Below are 23,594 nucleotides of genomic sequence, written 5' to 3' on the forward strand. Positions count from 1 at the left end.
TGGCCGCGCGCATATAGATCTCGCTGCCAGACTTTGGCAGCGAGATCTAAGGGGTTAATGTTCCGGGTGGAATGCGATTCCACTCGGAACATGTAGGCACACATGTCAGCTGTTGAAAACAGCTGATATGTGTGCCGATCCACGCCGCCTGCCCGCGGCAGGGGGCGGGGCTTACCGGGACACGATCCATGACGGATATATCCGTCCATGGTCGTGAAGGGGTTAATAAATAACATTTCTTTCACCTCTGCTTTACATCAGCACCATCTGTACAATGTTCCTATTATTTTGTTTAAAATTGTGGCAGTAATTTTTCATTTTTTTCAAACAAAGGTAGAAAATTTATTTTTTTAAGGATTCAGTTTTGAATTGACTTTGGGGGACCTACCGTGTATATTTTAAAAACAGCCCCCCTCAATGTATTCAACACAGCTGTCAAGTAGTTTATTAACCCATCAGCTGCTTTTCAGGAATTAATAAAAAAAAGTGGCATTACCAGAAAGAAGAAAAATATTGAAAATATGAAAAGGTCTCTATAACCGGCAGACTCAAAGGCCGTTATTTGGCCATGGATTGCCATGGCAACAGTCAGATGTAAGAGGAAACCCCCATACTTTGTTAGGCTGCTTTCACACCTCCGGTTTCTACAATACGGCACTTTGCAGGAAAATCGCAACCGTTTTTTTTTGCTGCCGGTTGCGTTTTTTCTGCATAGACTTTAATTAGTGCCGCATTGTGCCGCATGGGCTCGCGTTCGGTCCGGTTTTTGCCACATGCGGAAAATTTAGCCGATGCGGCGGCCGGATGGAACGTTGCCTGGCACGTTTTTCGTGCGGCAAAAAAAAAACGCATCGCGCCGCATTCGGCCGATGCGGCGCATTTTTCAATGCATGCTTATGGCGGCCGGATGCGGCGCGATGCAGCAAAAACCGCATCTGACCGCCACATGCGGTTTTTGCCACTGCGCATGCTCAGTAGCATGCCGCAAGCGGCAAAAACCGGACGAGCCGCATGGGAAAAACTTATGCAAAGGATGCGGTGTTTTCACCGCATCCGTTGCATAGCTTGCACAGCCGGATTGAGCCGCACAGCTCAAGCCGGATGTGTGAAAGCAGCCTTAACCATCTAGATGCCGTAGTCACTATTGACAACACCATCTAAGGGGTTAAATGGCCATGGTTGCTGTCAAAACCGATCATATCTGATGTAGCAGGGTGTCGGCTATAGTGTACAGCTGACAGCAGCGACATTTTCACCCTTTGGGAGCAGCTATTCACTTATATCTCATGTCAGTAAAAATACATATTATCGCTAAGGGAGTTAAACCTTAGATTCCTTATAGTGACTCCATTTTACTATGATGACAACTTTACACACCCTTTGCACTCTCTCAAGCAGCTACATCAGGGAGTTACCACCAGAAATGGATTTCCATCAGTCTTGAAGGCGATCACAAAGGAGCTTAGGAGTTATTGGTTTCTTTGCCTTCACTCTTTGGTCCAGCTCATCCAAAATTGCCTGAATTAGATTGAGGTTGGGTGATTGTGGAGGCCATGCCATCTGATGCAGAACTCTATCCCGCGCCTGGAGTTGTTTTGTGTCATTGTCCTGTTGCAACACAAATTATAGTGATGTGATTTGAATTTGGAATAAAACACCAACAATATCACTACCAAAGACCCGCATACCATCATTCCTCCATGCTTCATGGTGGGCACTACACATGCACAAACCATATGATCATCTTTCTATGTCTCACAAAGTCGGTACTAAAAATCTCAAATTTTGTCATATCAGATCATTGTACATATTTCAACTGATCTAACTTCCAGTCTTGTTTTTTTTTGTTTGTAGTCCTCATTAGTGGCTTGTTTGCAGAAATTCCACCATAAAGGCCTGCTTCTCGCAGTCTCCTCTTGACATTGATTTTCAGATGTGTCTACTACTTGAAGTCTGTGCATAATTTATGAGGACTGTTATCTGAGTTGCTGTCAATTTGTGGTTTCTGAGGCTGGTAACACTGATGAACTTCTCTTCTGCAACTGAAGTAATTCTTGGTCTTCCTCCTCATGAGAGCCAGTTTCATTATAGCAATTATAGGTATTCCTCACTGCCTCTGAAAAACACACCAAATGGTCAGAAAAACTTTCAGAATGCCAAATGCACTTTTGACTAGGTATACCTGTGATGACTCAGTGTCAATAAGGAATATCTGGCCACTTGTGTGAAGGTGAACTCTTCTTAATTATTTCAGGCTTATTGTTCCTTTGTTCGGTGAGTGAAGGGACATGGGCCATTGTTTTATGTGGGACTGTCCGGTTCCATTACTTGTATGCGGAATTCCTACAGATTGCTTCAGCCTCTTTCGGTGTAGTAGTCTACAACATCTGGAGGACAATTGAACTAGCGACAAATGAGGGAACAGCCATGATTATCTTCCGCCAATTCTGTGGGACACAATTCTCTGAAATGGGAGCTGAGGGATATAAAAAGGGGCCTGCTCCGATCACTGGTGATTCTACAGGACTTTAGGCTAGGGACCATGGTTCCAAATGATGGATTACAGAACTGCTCCACTACCCATCATTAAGTCCATTTGGAAAACCCAGGTTGGAACTATCTGGCCAACTGGCCACATACCTCGCTGTGCTCGTTTGGTTTCATAAGCTTGCTCCTATCTCCTCTCAGTGGGTGCCTGCCCAAAGTAGGGTGCTGCTGGCTGAGGTAGTGGCCCTGGATTCTCCGAAGTCACTGAGGTTCAAATACCTGGCCAGTCAGCTGAAGGATCAGACTCTACCTTGCACCATCTCGTGTCCTTCCTGGGATTGTACTATATATTGTTGTCTGTTGGGAACCCAATAAAGTCTTACAAGAGTGATGTAACAGCACTCTGGGTTAACTGAATATTGTTTTGCCCACAAGCAATGAGTACAGGTGTTCAGTGGTCTTCCTAAAGACAGCCAGACTAGCAGACAAGAGCACCTCTGACCCTCATCTATTCACAATACCAGTTCATTGGAAGCTATTCCAGGTGATTACCTAATGAAAATGCTTGAGAGAATGCCATGGGGAGTGTTCAGCTGCAATCAGAGTGTAAGGGGGGGAGGGGGGGGGGGCGCTGTGAGAAATCTAAGTTTGAAAACATTCCATTTTATTTTTCACACTTTTTTTTTTTTTTTACTCCTTGGTTCTACATGTATTACTTCGTGGCTTTGCTGCTTTTCATCTGAAGCTACAATGCGAACATTCAAAAAACAAAGCCATTGCATTAACAGCTGTGTCTGAACTTTTGACCAGTATGTACACCTTGAATGTAGCAATAATTCAGTTTAATCTTCACGTATTCAATGTTTGCATATATATTAGCTCATACTGTGTGCTGCTGCATTTTTTGTTAGTAGATAATATAGTTACAGCAGTTTGCACCTGCTCACAAATGCTTAAAGGGAACCTGTCACCAGATTTGTCACCTATGAGCTGTTGACACCACCAGTAAGCCTTTATATACAGCATTCTTGAATACCGTATATAATTGCCCAATCTGCTTTGTATTAGATAAACATTTCTGGATCACATGCTACTGCTGATATATATCAAAAACCACAATGCAGACCAAAAAAGGGGAATTATCAATCACGTGTTTCTGCTGCTAATAAAGGGAGATTAAGGTCTAATTTTCAATGACCGTTTATTTGCATCAAATTATTGCCCTTCACTTCATTTCCTATTCTGAGGCATCCATCAAAAAACTTTTGAAAATTTACAATAGGAACCAAGGTTTCCCAATGTATTGCTGATACAGCGGGATACAGCACAAACGTCTATCGTACTTGTACATTGGGAGCTTTTCCCAGATTATACACAAAATGTAGCCTGAGAGTGTGGGATTTATTCTTGCTTTCATCCTTCTCTTCAAACCCAAAAATATGTAACGCCCTACTATAGAGAACACCCTTCCAAGCATGGGTGGTTATCCTGTTCACAAATATAATAAATATGTTTTTTTAGAAAAACTGGTAATAAATATTTCAAAATTATTGAAGATCTACATAAATATATAGTCACACAGTCTTGTGACATTTTAGCTGAGTTTTCAGAATTTGTGTTTGGGGGACACTTAGCATTTCTAAAACTTACAGACGTGAACAACATTGTTGGTACTCTTGCGTTAAAGTAGGAAAAACCCACAATAGTGACTGAAACAACAAAACAAACTAATGAAAATGTCCTGGACAAAAAGGATGGCACCCCTAGAAAAGATTGAAAAAAATTTGACTGTATGGACATGTTAATCGAACGTGTGTCCTGTAATTAGCAAAACAGGTGTCTACAAAGTTGTGGTTGTCATCCGTCAGTCTGGCTATTAATGGAGTGAAAAGTAGTCACTGTGCTGTTTGGTATCATGGTGTGTACTAAACTGAACATGGAGCAAAGAAGGCTAAAGAGACAGTTGTCTCAGGAGATAAGAAAGAAAATTAAAGACAGACATGTTAAAGGTAAAGGCTATAAGACCATCTTAAAACAGCTTTATGTCTCTGTTAATACAGTTGCACATATTATTCAGAAATTTAAGATCTATGGAACTGTAGCCAAACCTCACAAGAGGAAGATTGATGACAAATTGAAAAGACTGATAATACGAATGGTAACCAATTAGCCCAGAACAACTTCCAAAGGGATTAGAGCTGAACTCCAAGGTCAATGTCCATCAGTGTCAGATCACACACCATTGGCCGCTTTCTTGGCTAAAGTGGACTTCATGGAAGATGATGAAGGAGGAAACCACTGTTGAAAGGAAATCATAAAAAATGAGACTATAATTTGCCAAAATGTATATTGACAAGCCAGAAATCTTCTGGTAGAATATCCTTTCAGACAGATGAGAAAAAGCTGGATATTTTTGTCAAGTCACATCAGCTCTATGTCCATAGATGTAAAAGTAAAGCAGAGAAACAAGAGAACATTGTACCTACTGTGAAACATGGAGGAGGCTCGGTTATGTTCTGAGGCTGCTTTGCTGCATCTGGTTCATGGTGTTTTGAATCTGTGCAGGGTACAATGAAATCTCAGGACTTTCAATTCATTCTAAAGCAAATTGTGCTGCTGAGTGTCAGAAAGCTTGGACTGGGTCACAGGTCATGGGTTATCCAACAGGGTAATGACCCAAAACACACAGCTAAAAACATCTATCAATTGCTAAGGCAAAAGCATTTGACTTTACTGAAGTGGCCCTGATCTAAATCCTGTTGAACATTTAAGGAAGGAGCGCAGAAACATGCGATCTGGAGAGTGGAGAAGACCCCCTTCAAACCTGAGAAACCTGAATCAGCTTGCTCACGAGGAGAGTTCAAATACTTGTCGACAGGTGCTGAAGTCTGATTTAGAGTTACATAAATAAATTGTTTCCAGTGATTGTGATTGCCTCAAAAGGTTGTGCAACAAAATATTAACTTAAGGGTACCATCATTTTTGTCCAGGCCATTTTTCATTGGTTTGTTGGGGGGGGTAGGGGTCATAATTTAAAAGAAGGGTATTAACAATTGTGTCCATGTCGGTAGTCTGCCTGCGGGGATGAGAAAACTATTGTTATTTTCTCTGCTCCTTGATCACTTAAGGGTCTGCTATGAAAACCTTTGTTAGTCCTGGTATTATATCTATTGTCTAGAGAAAGCAGAAGGGGACTTCTGGAGCATGGTAGGCATTATTAGTAGACTTTGTTCAGGGCTTCTTCATTACATATGTCTAGCTTAGGAATTATGTTCTGGGCCTCATTTATGGAATTACTTTATGGTGTTTGCATAGGAATGTATTTCATGTGGATACATAATTTGTGTTTCCCAATTTGTGGTATAATTCTTCTTGTAACCAGTGTATTTTTATACCTAAATGTGTCCTTTTGTAGGTAGCACTACATGCATGTGGAGTGGCAACAGATATGGTAATAGATCACTGCATCCTTGCTAGAGCGGCATTCGTCATCTGCCCGTGCTGCTATGGCTTTATCCAGAATACTGTCAAGACCACATTTCCACGAAGGTAAAATAAATCCATCTCCATTAATGTTCATATAGAAATAATTTATAAAATAGTGATCATATGCTGCTAAGGTAGAGTACACATGTGATTATATCAGTCTGGGATCTCTCAACATTTTAGAACCTCTATTATCAAGCTGCATTCAGAGCTGAAAGAAGGCCCATTATTATAGATGTCATATTCTGATATACCCAGTTACTCTAACCTCTTAAAATCATTTTCATACTGGCTGGCATGACAAGAAGGAACATTGTCAGCCTTGATTCATTATATAGGTACCACTTGCAGTGCCTTGTGAAAGTATTCTCTCCCTCGACCCCCTCTCCTGGCTTTTTACCTATTTTATTACATTACAACCTGTGCTAAATATTTTTGTAATCCAATTTGTGTGTGAGGCATCATCTCAAAATAGTCTACGTTGAGGAAATGAAGTGAGAAAAAATGGGCAAAAATTACATTTATGTGATTAAAATGGCAATGTGTATATGCATTTACCCTTTTTGCTATGAAGCCCCTTAAAATTTCTGGTGCAACCAATTGCCTTCATAAATCACAAGCTTAGTGAAAGGAAGTCCACCTGTGTGCAATCTTAAGTGTCACATGGTCTGTCATTATATACACACCTCGTCTGAAAGACCAGAGAGAATGCAACACCATTAAGCAAGAGGCACCACTAACCAAACACCATGAAGACCAAGGAGATCTTCAAACAAGTCAGAGAGAAAGATGAGAAGTTAAAGTCCAGTTTGGATTCTAAAAAAAATATCCCAATCTGTGATGATCCCAGGGAGCACCATCAAATCCATTATCATCAAATGGAAAGAATAACAAACCTGCCAAGAGAGGGCTACCCACCAAAACTCTGAGCCCGAGCAAGGAGGGTAATAATCAATGAGGTAGCACAGAAACCAAATGTAACCTTGAAGGAGCTGCAGAGTTCACAAGCAGAGACTAGAGTATTTATCGTTAAGATGACAATAAGCCACACACGCTATAGAGCTGGCCATTATGGAAGAGTGGCCAGGAAAAAGCCTTTACTTGCAGCCCAAAATTGAAAGGCTAGTTTTTATTTTTCCAAAAGACATGTGGGAGGCTCCCCAAATATATGAAGTAAAGTACTGTGGTCAGTGAGACAAAATTGAACTTTTTGGCCACCAAAGTAAATGCTATGTCTGCTGCCAAACCAACACCGCTTATCACCCCAAGAACACCATGCCCACCGTGAAACATGATGGTGGTGGCAGCAAAATGCTAACGCAATATTTTTCAGTATCGGGGACAGAGAAAATGGTCCAAATTGAGGGGAAAATAGATGGTGCAAAATACAGGGAAATTCTTGACCAAAACCAGTTTTATTCTGTCAGTGATTTGCGACTGGTATGGAGGTCCACCATCCAATAAGACAATGACCCAAAGGATATTGCTAAAGCAACACTCATATGGTTTAAGGGGAAATGTGTAAATGTACTGTAGTGGCCTAGTCAAAGCTCAGACCTTAATCCAATTGAGAATCTGTGGTCAGACTTGAAGATTGCTGTTCTCTATAGGAAACCATCTACCTTTTAGGAGCTGGAACAGTTTTGCCTTGTAAAATGGGCAAAACTCTCAGTGGCAAGATGTGGAAAGCTCAGAGACTTATCCAAAGTGACTTGCATGCATAATTGCAGCAAAAGGAAGCTCTACAAAATACTGACTATAGGGGGTGAATAGTTATGCACACTGAAATTTTCATTTACAGTACTTTATCCTATTTCTTATTTGCTTCACAATAAAATGAAAACCAAATGTTCACAGATGTAAGCATGTTCTTCACATGAACTGATGCAAACCCTCGAAAAAAAACTGTGAAATTCCTGGTTGTGAGGTACCAAAATATAGAAAATGCCAAGGCAGGTGAATTCTGTCACAACACACTGTACAATAACCCCTTCACGATCTTGGACGTACCAGTACGTCCAAGGCCAAGTTTGCCCCTTTATTGCGTCTTTTCCAGCTTCTCAGCTGATCTGATCAGTCGACATGACCAGCTAACAGGCGTTGAATTTAACGTGTGCCAGCAGGGAACACGCCATTCCCCTGCCACCATCGGCGGCCCCCTAACGATGGGCTGTCATGACAGCCAGGGGGTCATCTCATGACCACGGTCATAGCAAACTTACTGTGAACGCTGACTGAGGTGAAGCATCGCTTTGAACAGCAGAAGTTATCACAGTACATCAGCTTCAGGGACTGGTAAAATCAATAAAAAATGTAAATTCAAATCATCCCCCTTTTGCCCCATTGAAAAAAACCAGTTATTTGGTATCACCGTGTTCAGAAATGCCCGATCTATCAAAATATTAATCTGATTGGTAAAGGACACAAAAAAAACAGAATTGCATTTTTTGGTCACCGCAACATCGCATCTACCCCCCAAAATTGTATAATTAAAAATGCAAGCTCAAAAAATAAGCCATCACTGAGCCCCGGATCCAAAAAAACGAGCGTATTGTGGGTTTCGGAAAATTCTGACAATTGTGCAATTTTTTTTTTTTTTTACAAATTACTGCATTTTTTTTCCACCACGTAAATGAAAATAAAACTATACATGTTTGGTATCTATGAACTCATACTGACCTGGGGAATAATATTACTAGGTCAGTTTTACCATATAATGAACATGGTAAATAAAACAAACAAAGTAACAATCGTGGAATTGCGCTTTTTCTTTGCAATTGCACCTGGAATTTCTTTCCCATTTTCCTGTACGATGTGGGGCAGAATGAATGGTGTCATTTTTGGTTATATTAACAGAAAAATAAAAAAGTTATGGCTCTTGGAAGAAGGGGATGAAAAAATGAAAAACAGAAAATCGCTGACTGGGTAGTAAAGGGGTTAACATGTAGAACTCTCTATTCTATCATATTATAATAGATGTAATTACTGATCCAGCAATCATCAATACTGCTTATGTTTCATTTCAGTTGCCGCTTCCAGGATGTACTTTCTTACAAGGTATTGTCCTTTTTATTATGTTGCACTTTTTATAGTTTACTATTGTGTATATATAGTACAGTTTTTATATAGGATTGCAAAGTGTTTTATGAATTGAGTTTTATTCCATCTCCCCATGCCAATTGTGTACATGGAAGTCTATCGAGAATAAATAGATCTTTTTTTGATCCATGTTCAGGGTTACAGATTTGGCTGGGTTTATAGTTTACACAATAGCTAAAGAGTCTTCGAGGAAATAAGTAAGTCTAGAAGAAAAAAAAACACAAGATCCTTCTAGCGTTTTCTGCCATCAGGAGAAATATCGAAACAATACTGAAATCAATACAGGCTTAAATACAATGAAATATAGTATTTTTTCCGTCCTCCGATACATCTTTCAATGATTAACGCCTGAGATGTGATTTAGTTGATTGAATCTAACTAACAATGCATCTCCCAGTCAGGTCTCTATTACAGGATTGCAGCTTAATAAACAGAAGTCCTCCCTGGACATATCATTAATGGAACAATATAGTCTCAAAACAGACTTCTTGTTAATCCCTTTAAGTAGTGTGGGAGGTTTCATTTTCCTGTAGGGTCACCGACCTCCTGGCTAATTAATTCTCAGACAAGGAACTCTTTAGTCAGCTTAAGCTATTTTGTTGTTGTCTTAGTAAGTCAGCCAGGTTGGTATTCTCACAGTGCTCTCATATGGATTTGTGTCTGAGATGTACATGTAGCCAAGTATTTACAGCCTAAACCTAAAAGGCAACACTGCAGCTGTAGTGCAGAAACTGGAGGAACTCCAAACATAGAGCGGAGTATTTCTAAACCTACAGTGGTGGGTGCAGAGATAATGAAAAGAACCTAGAACTTCCGGGCTACTTTTGGTTGCCCAACCTTAATTTTTGTGTGTGTGGGATAAGTCACAGTGGATTCCTAGTCAAAATATAGAGCTGCCAGTATTTCATCTGATGCAGTATAAATAGATGACTTTAATTCAGAAATCCACTACTGAAATATCTGCATGAGCTTCATGAAGTCTACAATTCATATCATTCAGTGGGAACTTGTGTTAAAGCAGTTTTCCACTACTTTTTCACCCCCTTGCCATATATCGTAGCTCTTTAAAATAATACCTTTTGTAATATACTGGACTGGATGTATAGCTTCTATGAGCACATTTCAGCAGAGATCACATAGTACTGGATTGTTATACAGATTCTTCTTCTTTGTTATGTTCAATACTTCCTTTTCCGGCATAGAAATCAAACCAAATGAAAGGACGTTGTCACCGGGCTAATGATGATGGGTGTAGATATTTTGGAGTGAGTGAAAATTAGTCTGCCTTACTGCCTCACAAGCTGAACTGACCATTTTCATTCATCAGTAATGGCAGTAGCCGACACCTTTGCTTTTGAAATGTAGATCACAGCACTTTACTAGCAAAGGGTTAACGTAATCCAATCACTGACGTGGACAGCTGAAAAGTGCTAAAATTTTCATAAAAACACAGTGACAGGGCTGTACTGGTTATCTGGCAATTGCCAGATGGGCTGGTTCCTACCCTAGACTTCTCTGATACTTGGTGTCTCCCATTATCCTCAACAGCACAGGGTGTAAATGGGAGGGGGCTCGTTAAATGCTGGCTCAGAGGATACTGCAATGCATGATGGAACTTATAGTAACAGAGCTAAGTAAGCCTGAGTAGAAGAAGGGATGGATGTAAACATCAGAGCTGTCGCTGGTAGACACCAATTGATGCTATCTGCAAGATAAATGGTTTATATTACTATAATAAGAGTATGGCTGCATTTAGTGGCACATAATAGCATGATTAATGAATAAAAAATTAAATGAGTTAGGGTAGCGGATAACTTCGTTAAATTATATTGTAAAAAAGTAGTCATACCAGTGATATTAATTTTTATATTTTTCTTGTTCTATTACTTTCAAGTAGATCAATGGTGCCGAGCCTTGAGACCACCCAGTGATCTCTCAAAAGACCACTGTGAATTGTACACATTGAGTACAGCAAAGTACGGACACAGTAGATAGCATAGAGTCTAAACCCTGTTAAATCCATTCTCCTCTCTGTGCGTGCTCATCAGCAGGAGCTGTACACTCCTCCAATTTTTTCTCTCTGCTATTCATGGTAGTGTTTTGAGCATTCTGGACCTCAAAGAATCTGTTTGCAAATAAATAGATGAAAAAAAATCTAAAAAAATATATCCGAAGTTTAGTTGAACTTTTTTTGCAGAATCTGGGACACACACTTTTGTTGCTTTTTTATTAAAGCCCTTAAATGATCTCATTGTCGTAATTTCAGCAGACTATCCATAAATCAATATTACAAGCAAATATAAGAAACTTGTAATATATCTTATAATAATATGCTTCTTTCTCGACTTATGAGCCTAAAATAATTCACTTTTTAAAAACCAGCAAAATCTGCTTTGCCTAGAACAAGTGAGACTGCCATCTCACTGAGAGATCAGATTACATCTGCAAACGGCATTGGAGGGAGGAACAGATAGAGAGGCCTAGCGACACTAACACATGGTGCTGCAGTTCCTGGTGTTTTATCTTTCCCCATTCTTTCACAGCTACACTGCTCAGTTCTGCTATATACAGGAATGTCCTCCATGCGGCTGCTTTTCAACATCTCCTGCATAATGACAGGCGAGCAGGAATGCCTCATATCTGTGTGTGCTGTGTGTAGTTGACATCACAGCAGTTATTATCCATCCGTAATACAAAGCCAGCTAAAAATTAGAGATGAAGCCTGCAGTTGGTAAAACTGGTGAAAATCACAGAATAAAAGTGATCTAATGGCCAGAAATAGTGTGATTGTACACTTACATTATAGCATTTGATACAGCTTGTACTAGTAAATCTTTCACAGAATGCTTTTGCTGGTAGCCACCTATTGACGGACATGATACAGAAAGAGCGTTTGCTTCATTTTTTATCAGCCCCTTAAAATATTTGACTCCAATATGTCTGGAGTAAAGATTAGTGATGGGTGAATGTGCTTGGCATTGCTCGTTAGTCGATCGAGCTTTAGAGTACTTGGGTACTTGTGGAGCTCGGCCAAGTATCGTGGGTGCTCGGATATTTCGTCCGTGAAACAACAACCATAAAGCACAGGCTTGCTTCACTGCATGATATGTGCAGGCACCCCAGGGAGAGCCATCTGCAGTCTCTGAATGGCTCTTCCAGGGGATAAAACAACGCTGTGGAGCATAGTGTGACGCCCTCCCTCCTGCCAGAAATGCTCTGTTTATGGCTGACTATATGTGGACGAAACCCAAACTGACCAGTCATTGACTTTCCATAATACTCGTTACTCGCTTCAAGCTCTTCCAAGCATGAGGCCAGCTCGAATCGAGTAACGAGTATTTTAGTGCTCGCCCATCACTAGTAAAGGTCCAACTTCAGCTAATTTCTCATCTTTCCATTCCGGACTGGTGAAGTAAAGACATTTCATTTGAAAAGTTTATACTAGTCACATTCTTGTTTTATTTTTTGTATTTTTCAGCCCCAGCCGCTACTTCTAAGAATGTGAGAGGGACATGTGTTTGCACAAAGCGTGGTCTATCAGTAGTGGTGGGTGGTGCTTTTAATAGTCTATTTATGGACTTAGCCTTGATAATTGGCTGAAGGCCCAATATTCAAGGCAATAGCCTGGCTGGACAAGCAGATTTACTTCTCTTGACCATTAATTATCTGAGCTAAATCCTACTTTGATGGAGTTACACAGTTTAAAGATTTTTCTTTATTCCTGCTCTACAAGCCATTACTTCAAAAGTGAAGTGTGGCAAGGAATTCACAATGAATCTCAAATCTCCTCTTAATTGGTTTACATTTAAAGACTAATCGATTATAAGGAAAAATACAGAAAAGTGAGCAAAAGAAATAACAAGTGCTAATACCAGATCTTCCCTATATGTTGTATGTATTTAATGCAAGGTACATACAGTACAGATCAAAAGTTTGGACACACCTTCTCATTCAAAGAGTTTTCTTTATTTTCAGGACTCTGAAAATTGTAGATTCACATTCAAGGTATCAAAACTATGAATTAAAACAACATGTGGAATGAAATACTTAAAGTGTGAAACAACTGAAAATATGTCTTATATTCTAGGTTCTTCAAAGTAGCCACCTTTTGCATTGATTACTGCTTTGTACACTCTTGACATTCTCTTGATGAACTTCAAGAGGTAGTCACCGGAAATGGTTTTCCAACAGTCTTGAAGGAGTTCCCAGAGATGCTTAGCACTTGTTGGCCCTTTTGCCTTCACTCTGCGGTCCAGCTCACCCCAAACCATCTCGATTGGGTTCAGGTCTGGTGACTGTGGAGACCAGGTCAATCTGGCGTAGCACCCCATCACTCTCCTTCTTAGTCAAATAGCCCTTACACAGCCTGGAGGTGTGTTTGGGGTCATTGTCCTGTTGAAAAATAAATGATGGTCCAACTAAACGCAAACCGGATGGAATAGCACGCCGCTGCAAGATGCAAGGTTCTGTATGCCTTCAATTTTGAATAAATCCCCAACAGTGTCAGCAGAAAAGCACCATCACACCTCCTCCTCCATGCTTTACGGTGGGAACCAGGCATGTAGAGTCCATCCTTTCTCCTTTTCTACAAAGTCACGGTGGTTGGATCCAAAGATCTCAAATTTGGACTCATCAGACCAAAGCACAGATTTCCACTGATCTAATGTCCATTCCTTGTTTTCTTTATCCCAAACAAGTCTCTTCTGCTGGTTGCCTGTCCTTAGCAGTGGTTTCCTAGCAGCTATTTTACCATGAAGGCCTGCTGCACAAAGTCTCCTCTTAACAGTTGTTCTAGAGATGAGGTGTGTCCAAACCTTTGGTCTGTACTGAAGTTCAGCAGTAGCTTGAAATTCTCAAGATTTTTTTTTTTCACAACATTTAAAATAAATGACCAGACAAAGCCGTAGACAATGCTCGAACAATTCTAAAGCAACTTGGTCACTACTGGATATGTGTCTTGTACAGTGTTGCCAATTTGACTTTTATTTTTTTCTGTACAGCTTTAAAAAAAGAAAAATCATGGACAGACCATATATTTTTCAGACACATTGGAAAGCCATAATAATTCATTATGATTATAAGTGATTCCTGTCTACAATGCATAATTTTGATATTAAATGCATTCACTGTAAACTGTAAAATAAAGATCATTACAATCAAAATCATCTGTTTAGGCTTCTTCCGCTGCAAAAACATCACGGAGTCCTTAAAGGGAATCTGTCACCGTTTTTTTGCCATCTAATCTGAGGGCAGCAGAATTTACACATGAAGACTGATTCAAGAGATGTATCACTTAATGGGCTGCTTCATGTAGATTTTAGAAGGTCACTGTTTTATCAGCAGGAGATTATGATCAAAGGACTAGTAAACCTGTTGCCAGGTAGTCCCTCCTATTCATGAGTCCTGCATAGCACCCCCACTACTGATTGGTAGCTTGCATATGGTGTACACTGCAAATGGAAAAAAGCTGCCAATCAATGGTGTGGGTCGACTTATTCAGATCTCAACATTCAGAGAACTGCTAAATCAGCAGTAGATAAAACAGTGATTTTATCAAAATGAGAGCAAACTGCTCAGTAAGTGACACATATGAAATCAGGGTCTCTGCCCTTACATTATAGGGTAGCCAAAACCTGGTGACAGATTCCCTTTAAAACAGTTTTTACGGACAGAGCAAAAAAGTGCCCTATTTTTACAGAATGTCCTGGAATTTCTGGATGGTTGGCAACCCTGTTCTTGTAACTCAAGCACTCTTGTTTTCCTTACATAAAAAAATCTGCTCTCTGTTGTTAAGTTTTGATGTGTCATGTAGAATTGTTCTTTTACCTGTTTTCCTATAGGTAATCAGTATCAATGTAATGGAAACCCTTTTAACAGTTTTAGAGACGCATTATGCAATCTGGTATATTTTAGAGAAAAAAGGTGTACATCAAATATATGCTGTTTGGTTAACATAGTAGCCTCTGGGTGATGGATGGCTGGCAGATGAAAAAAGTATACATCCAAAAAAACGAATATGGAAAAACAGGGAAACCTTTTTTATAGCATAGCATCATATGGACAACAAATGCCATCTGTCGGATTTATAAATTCTTCCATGTTTTTCGATCATTCTTGCACCATAGTACTCTGTTGATGTACAGCGAGTGAAATAAGTATTGAATATGTCACTAATTTTCTAAGTAAATATATTTCAAAAGGTGCTATTGGCATGACTATCTCACCAGATGTCAGTAACGGCCCATCCAATTCACACAAGCATAGAAATCAAACCATAGAAGAAAGACGGGAAAAACGCCATGGAAAGTCATGACACTAGCTGAAATCTATTGGTAATTAGAAAGCAATCCTGTCACTTATTGAAAAATAATAGCTGGTTCAACTGGTTGCCTATAAAAGGGTGTCTCATTACCAAGGTACCACACAAGAACCATCTCATGATGAGTAAACCCAGTGAGCTGTCTCAAGACCTTTACAGCCTTATTGTTACAATACATGCTGATGACTTTGGAAACACAAGAATTTCTTAACTACCAAAGGTTCCAGTGAACACTGTTGGGGTCATAATCTGGAAGTGGAAAGAACATCATTTCAACAAAAACTGGCCACAACCAAGTGCTCCCCGCAAGATTTAAGACCGAGGATTGAAACAAATTATCACAAGAGTTGTCCAAGGGACCACCTGTGGAGAGCTATAGTAAGGCTGGGGCCACACGGGGATTACTGCGATCCCCTCGCATGACACTTGGCTCACGCTGGCAGTACAGCAGAGCTGAGTGTCATGCGAGTGTCCCTGCGACTGAGGTCCAATTGTGCGAGCCGACCTCAGCTGCAGGGGGCGGGCTGGCACTGAAGAAGGGCGGGCCGGTGCTGCTGAGGGGCGGGCCGGCACGGAGGAGGAGAGGGAGGGATTTATCTCCCTCTCTCCTCCGTAGCCGGCTATTGCCATTCTCGCACTGCATTCATGGTACACTGGTGTACCGTGAGTGCAGTGCGATTTTTGTCTTGCCCCATAGACTTCAATGGGTGCGAGAGAAACAATGATTGCATTAAGGCCGCTTTACACGCTACAACATATCTAACGATGTGTCGGCGGGGTCACGTCGTAAGTGACGCAAATCCGGCATCGTTAGTGTTGGTGTAGCGTGTGACAGCTACGTGCGACTGGGATTGAACGTAAAACCGTTCATCGCATACACGTCGTTCATTTCCTAAAAATTGCACGTCGGGTTGTCCCGAGGCAGCACACATCGCAGTATGTGACACCCCGGGAACGATGAACAGATCTTACCTGCGTCCTGCCGGCAATGCGGAAGGAAGGAGGTGGGTAGGATGTTTACATCCCGCTCATTTCCGCCCCTCCGCTTCTATTGGCCGGCTGCCGTGTGACGTCGGTGTGACGCCGAACGTCCCTCCCACTCCAGGAAGTGGATGTTCGCCGCCCACAATGAGGTCGTATGGAATGGTAAGTACATGTGACAGCTTTTAATCGATTGTGCGACACGGTCAGCAAATTGAACATGCCGTACATACGATGGGGGCGTGTCACATCGCATACGATATTGTATGCTTAATTGAAAGGTGTAAAGCAGGCTTTACAATCGCAGAAGGCTGCAATTGTTTTCTCGGTCCGATTAAGGCTGAGAAAATAATCGCTCGTGTGCTGACACATAGGCTAATATTGGTCTGAGTGGAATGCGATTTTTTTATCGCACTCCACTCGCACCGATTTTCATGCCGTGTGTGTTAGGCCTGATACCTAGAATCCACAGGTACAGTTGTTTCAAAGAAAACAGTAAGTAATGCACTCACTCTCCATGGCCTGTATGTACACAAGACTCCATTGCTGAACAAAAAGCATGTTCAAGTGTGTTTAAAATTTGCTCAGCAGCATTAAGAAAAGCCTGTAAAATACTGAGAGCAAATAGCCTGTTCAGATGAGATCAAAATTTAAATCTTTGGATGCCATAATATACACCAATTTTTGGAGGCCAAAAGGCACTGCATATCACCCCAAAACTGTGGGGCTGTTTTTCAGCATACAGCACTGGCAAACTTCATGTAATTGAAGGAAGGATGAATGGATAAAAGTAAGGAAACATTTTTGATAAAAATCTAGTCATCTATAGGATGATGACGATGAAAGGAGGAAGGTCATTTCAGCAAGACAATGATCCCAAACACACAGCTAAGTAAACTCTTATTTGATTTCAGAGATAGAAAATAAAGCTGTTAGAAGGGCCAAGCTAATCACCTGACCTGAATCCAATAGAAAGTTTATGGAAGGAACTAATGCTGAGTTCATAGAAGGCTCTCACAGAACCTTCAGGATTTGAAGAGTATTTGTGTAAAAGAATGGGCCAAAGTCACACGTGAGCAATACATGCAGCTAGTTTCTCCATACAGTAGACATCTTGAAGCTTCATCACACACAAAGGCTTTTATACAAAGATTTAAATAAATTTCAGTAAGCTTGTTCAATACTTTTTTCCTGTCATTTCTCATTACACATCCCTTAGTTTATGGACATCGGTGGTTTGATTTCTTTGCCTGTGTAGATTGGATGGGTTGTTACTAGTGACGGACGAACCCGGGCTGTAAAAGTCTGGATCCACATGGGTTACCTAGTACCCATGCACCAATCCTGGAGTTTTCAGGGAGTTCCAGGTAACTAACTGGATCCTGCCACTCGGGTAATTAAAAAAGAAAGGAAGAAGAAAGAAAATAAAAAAAAAACAGGCACGTTATACTTACCAGTCTCCGCACAGCTGTAATGCTACTTCCAGGACTGCTGATTAACCTCATGCATATTCACTGTTTCCCCCGCCCAACGGCAGTCGCGGCATTTGTGATTGGTTGCAGTCAGACCGCGCCCCCACCTTGTGTGACAGCATGTCTGACTGCTTTTAATTCACACGTGCTGTTTGCATCTCTATCGTAGTGTAAAAAATTGATGAAGACTGCTAAGTATAAAGCACCTGCTCTAATTCCCCTAGCCGTTTCTATAGATCGTTTTAAAGCCAATGATTCGGGTCTTAGACCTATATATGGGAATCTGTGTCCTGCCAGATATCCGGAATTCATTCTGGACCCGAACCGGGTTTTTTTTTGTTTTTTTTTTTTAAATCTGGTTGGACCCGGCGATTCCAGATGTCTGATAACTAGTTGTTTCTCACATCTGGTGAAAAATTTATACCAATAGTACCTTTAGAAATATATTTTCTTAGAAAATTGGGGACGTTTTTGATACTTATTTCACCCTCTGTACTTGTCAGGTTTAGAGAGAAGTTGAGGTTGAACACAAGTATCAGTACAGCAGCACGTGGGGTTTCTGTGCACACACTGTGTTCCGCCGAGTGCCATATGTCAGTATCCACTAGTTATGGGATGTTGAGGTAAATTGAAATAAAGGAGAGGTCTAATGGGCCTTTGTATGTGGCCTTTTATAAGCAGGTAATAACTTGTATTAGTGATACTTAACAGTTATTGGTGTATGAAATGTGTTCTCCAAACTTTCCATCCCTTTTCAACATTTCCCAGTGTGCACCCAATCTAAACTGATTGTTTTCTGTCTTCTTTTTTAAGAATCAATTTTTCACAAGGTTTTTGCAATGCCTATTATACAAATATATATATATTTGGTCCCTTCCACGTCTAAGTAGATGTTCTTCCTCTGCTTCTAGGAGCACATGGTGCTGTGCAGATTTGCGGATCAGACAGCTGTCCAGCTGCCTCCGGAGCGGAGGCTGATAGGTATGCATGTGCTATGCTGTTTACTTGCAATATGCATGCTGTCTGTTTGGAGAATGTAGTAAGAAAACATTCTGGCTATTTAAAATTCACTATATGCATCCTAAATAAAAGCTCAGCAAATGAGTCTGTGCGCAGAGGTTTGCATTTCACTTACTATTTAGAATCACCAGTGATGGTCTTGAGTTACAACGTTACATACATGACGGCAGAGGATACCGGGTTTATGAGACATTGCCGCCAACTCATATGATAATCTAGAACCAACAGTTATCCTGCTGTACGTTAGGTCTCTTAGGCCCATTTCACACATCGAAATGCCGGATCCGGCACACTCCAGTACAGCTTAATACTTTACAATGGGATCGCGGCAAGCTCCGGTCACATGCAGCATGTGACCGGAGGGTGCCGCGGTGCTATTATACTGTATTACACTGTACTGGCGTGTGCCGGATCTGGCAATCTGGCAAAATGCCGGATGTGTGAAACGGGCCTAAGACATGTCTGTCTGCCATCATATGTTATGCAATACCAGGATAATTGTGGTATACTCCGGGCTGCTGTACAAAGAATATATATAAGAATAAGGCTGCACATCAAACTTAGATAATGGTATAATGCCTCAAGCATATGGAAAAATATTGGAATATACAATGAAAAATGCTACTTGCTAATTTGAACATGTGAATAATGAATTGCATACCTGCTATGAATATTAGGAAAAAGGAGATATTTAGCAATCGCATTGATCAATGTAACTGAGCCCCAAAGCCTCGTCAAGGCATATCTCTATATTGGGGTCCCTAGCTCTGTGACCCTAACTGTGTGTCATCTCATTGCAATTAAAAACTGCTATGGGTGGAGAGGGGTAACTAAGGACTTTCTTATATAGGAGATGGAAAAAACATGGCCGAAAGGGGCGGAGCTGTGTTCACATTCAGAAAAAAAAAAAAAAAAAAAAAAAAAACTACATATAACTGAATAGGATAACTGAAGTGAGCACTAATATATATATATGAGTGCAAGCCAAAAATACATACTATATATAAGAATAAGGCTGCACATCAAACTTAGATAATGGTATAATGCCTCAAGCATATGGAAAAATATTGGAATATACAATGAAAAATGCTACTTGCTAATTTGAACATGTGAATAATGAATTGCATACCTGCTATGAATATTAGGAAAAAGGAGATATTTAGCAATCGCATTGATCAATGTAACTGAGCCCCAAAGCCTCGTCAAGGCATATCTCTATATTGGGGTCCCTAGCTCTGTGACCCTAACTGTGTGTCATCTCATTGCAATTAAAAACTGCTATGGGTGGAGAGGGGTAACTAAGGACTTTCTTATATAGGAGATGGAAAAAACATGGCCGAAAGGGGCGGAGCTGTGTTCACATTCAGAAAAAAAAAAAAAAAAAACTACATATAACTGAATAGGATAACTGAAGTGAGCACTAATATATATATATGAGTGCAAGCCAAAAATACATACTATATATAAGAATAAGGCTGCACATCAAACTTAGATAATGGTATAATGCCTCAAGCATATGGAAAAATATTGGAATATACAATGAAAAATGCTACTTGCTAATTTGAACATGTGAATAATGAATTGCATACCTGCTATGAATATTAGGAAAAAGGAGATATTTAGCAATCGCATTGATCAATGTAACTGAGCCCCAAAGCCTCGTCAAGGCATATCTCTATATTGGGGTCCCTAGCTCTGTGACCCTAACTGTGTGTCATCTCATTGCAATTAAAAACTGCTATGGGTGGAGAGGGGTAACTAAGGACTTTCTTATATAGGAGATGGAAAAAACATGGCCGAAAGGGGCGGAGCTGTGTTCACATTCAGAAAAAAAAAAAAAAAAACTACATATAACTGAATAGGATAACTGAAGTGAGCACTAATATATATATATGAGTGCAAGCCAAAAATACATACTATATATAAGAATAAGGCTGCACATCAAACTTAGATAATGGTATAATGCCTCAAGCATATGGAAAAATATTGGAATATACAATGAAAAATGCTACTTGCTAATTTGAACATGTGAATAATGAATTGCATACCTGCTATGAATATTAGGAAAAAGGAGATATTTAGCAATCGCATTGATCAATGTAACTGAGCCCCAAAGCCTCGTCAAGGCATATCTCTATATTGGGGTCCCTAGCTCTGTGACCCTAACTGTGTGTCATCTCATTGCAATTAAAAACTGCTATGGGTGGAGAGGGGTAACTAAGGACTTTCTTATATAGGAGATGGAAAAAACATGGCCGAAAGGGGCGGAGCTGTGTTCACATTCAGAAAAAAAAAAAAAACTACATATAACTGAATAGGATAACTGAAGTGAGCACTAATATATATATATGAGTGCAAGCCAAAAATACATACTATATATAAGAATAAGGCTGCACATCAAACTTAGATAATGGTATAATGCCTCAAGCATATGGAAAAATATTGGAATATACAATGAAAAATGCTACTTGCTAATTTGAACATGTGAATAATGAATTGCATACCTGCTATGAATATTAGGAAAAAGGAGATATTTAGCAATCGCATTGATCAATGTAACTGAGCCCCAAAGCCTCGTCAAGGCATATCTCTATATTGGGGTCCCTAGCTCTGTGACCCTAACTGTGTGTCATCTCATTGCAATTAAAAACTGCTATGGGTGGAGAGGGGTAACTAAGGACTTTCTTATATAGGAGATGGAAAAAACATGGCCGAAAGGGGCGGAGCTGTGTTCACATTCAGAAAAAAAAACTACATATAACTGAATAGGATAACTGAAGTGAGCACTAATATATATATATGAGTGCAAGCCAAAAATACATACTATATATAAGAATAAGGCTGCACATCAAACTTAGATAATGGTATAATGCCTCAAGCATATGGAAAAATATTGGAATATACAATGAAAAATGCTACTTGCTAATTTGAACATGTGAATAATGAATTGCATACCTGCTATGAATATTAGGAAAAAGGAGATATTTAGCAATCGCATTGATCAATGTAACTGAGCCCCAAAGCCTCGTCAAGGCATATCTCTATATTGGGGTCGGCCATGTTTTTTCCATCTCCTATATAAGAAAGTCCTTAGTTACCCCTCTCCACCCATAGCAGTTTTTAATTGCAATGAGATGACACACAGTTAGGGTCACAGAGCTAGGGACCCCAATATAGAGATATGCCTTGACGAGGCTTTGGGGCTCAGTTACATTGATCAATGCGATTGCTAAATATCTCCTTTTTCCTAATATTCATAGCAGGTATGCAATTCATTATTCACATGTTCAAATTAGCAAGTAGCATTTTTCATTGTATATTCCAATATTTTTCCATATGCTTGAGGCATTATACCATTATCTAAGTTTGATGTGCAGCCTTATTCTTATATATAGTATGTATTTTTGGCTTGCACTCATATATATATATTAGTGCTCACTTCAGTTATCCTATTCAGTTATATGTAGTTTTTTTTTTTTTTCTGAATGTGAACACAGCTCCGCCCCTTTCGGCCATGTTTTTTCCATCTCCTATATAAGAAAGTCCTTAGTTACCCCTCTCCACCCATAGCAGTTTTTAATTGCAATGAGATGACACACAGTTAGGGTCACAGAGCTAGGGACCCCAATATAGAGATATGCCTTGACGAGGCTTTGGGGCTCAGTTACATTGATCAATGCGATTGCTAAATATCTCCTTTTTCCTAATATTCATAGCAGGTATGCAATTCATTATTCACATGTTCAAATTAGCAAGTAGCATTTTTCATTGTATATTCCAATATTTTTCCATATGCTTGAGGCATTATACCATTATCTAAGTTTGATGTGCAGCCTTATTCTTATATATAGTATGTATTTTTGGCTTGCACTCATATATATATATTAGTGCTCACTTCAGTTATCCTATTCAGTTATATGTAGTTTTTTTTTTTTTCTGAATGTGAACACAGCTCCGCCCCTTTCGGCCATGTTTTTTCCATCTCCTATATAAGAAAGTCCTTAGTTACCCCTCTCCACCCATAGCAGTTTTTAATTGCAATGAGATGACACACAGTTAGGGTCACAGAGCTAGGGACCCCAATATAGAGATATGCCTTGACGAGGCTTTGGGGCTCAGTTACATTGATCAATGCGATTGCTAAATATCTCCTTTTTCCTAATATTCATAGCAGGTATGCAATTCATTATTCACATGTTCAAATTAGCAAGTAGCATTTTTCATTGTATATTCCAATATTTTTCCATATGCTTGAGGCATTATACCATTATCTAAGTTTGATGTGCAGCCTTATTCTTATATATAGTATGTATTTTTGGCTTGCACTCATATATATATATTAGTGCTCACTTCAGTTATCCTATTCAGTTATATGTAGTTTTTTTTTTTTTTTCTGAATGTGAACACAGCTCCGCCCCTTTCGGCCATGTTTTTTCCATCTCCTATATAAGAAAGTCCTTAGTTACCCCTCTCCACCCATAGCAGTTTTTAATTGCAATGAGATGACACACAGTTAGGGTCACAGAGCTAGGGACCCCAATATAGAGATATGCCTTGACGAGGCTTTGGGGCTCAGTTACATTGATCAATGCGATTGCTAAATATCTCCTTTTTCCTAATATTCATAGCAGGTATGCAATTCATTATTCACATGTTCAAATTAGCAAGTAGCATTTTTCATTGTATATTCCAATATTTTTCCATATGCTTGAGGCATTATACCATTATCT

At 39.9% G+C, this 23,594-nt stretch overlaps 1 protein-coding gene across 2 annotated transcripts in view; it reads left to right on the forward strand.

Moving 5' to 3' along the window:
• Positions 1–23,594, forward strand: part of GSTCD (glutathione S-transferase C-terminal domain containing) — a 269,020-nt gene that overhangs the window by 243,171 nt on the left and 2,255 nt on the right. For both annotated transcript variants that reach the window (XM_075350368.1, XM_075350376.1), the window contains exons 9-11: positions 5,903–6,036; positions 9,000–9,030; positions 18,756–18,825. In XM_075350368.1, the coding sequence (XP_075206483.1) occupies positions 5,903–6,036; positions 9,000–9,030; positions 18,756–18,825 (235 nt within the window). The remainder of the gene's footprint in view (positions 1–5,902; positions 6,037–8,999; positions 9,031–18,755; positions 18,826–23,594) is intronic.

This window comes from Anomaloglossus baeobatrachus, chromosome 1, assembly GCF_048569485.1.
Source record: "Anomaloglossus baeobatrachus isolate aAnoBae1 chromosome 1, aAnoBae1.hap1, whole genome shotgun sequence".
NCBI classification, from domain to species: Eukaryota; Metazoa; Chordata; class Amphibia; order Anura; family Aromobatidae; genus Anomaloglossus; species Anomaloglossus baeobatrachus.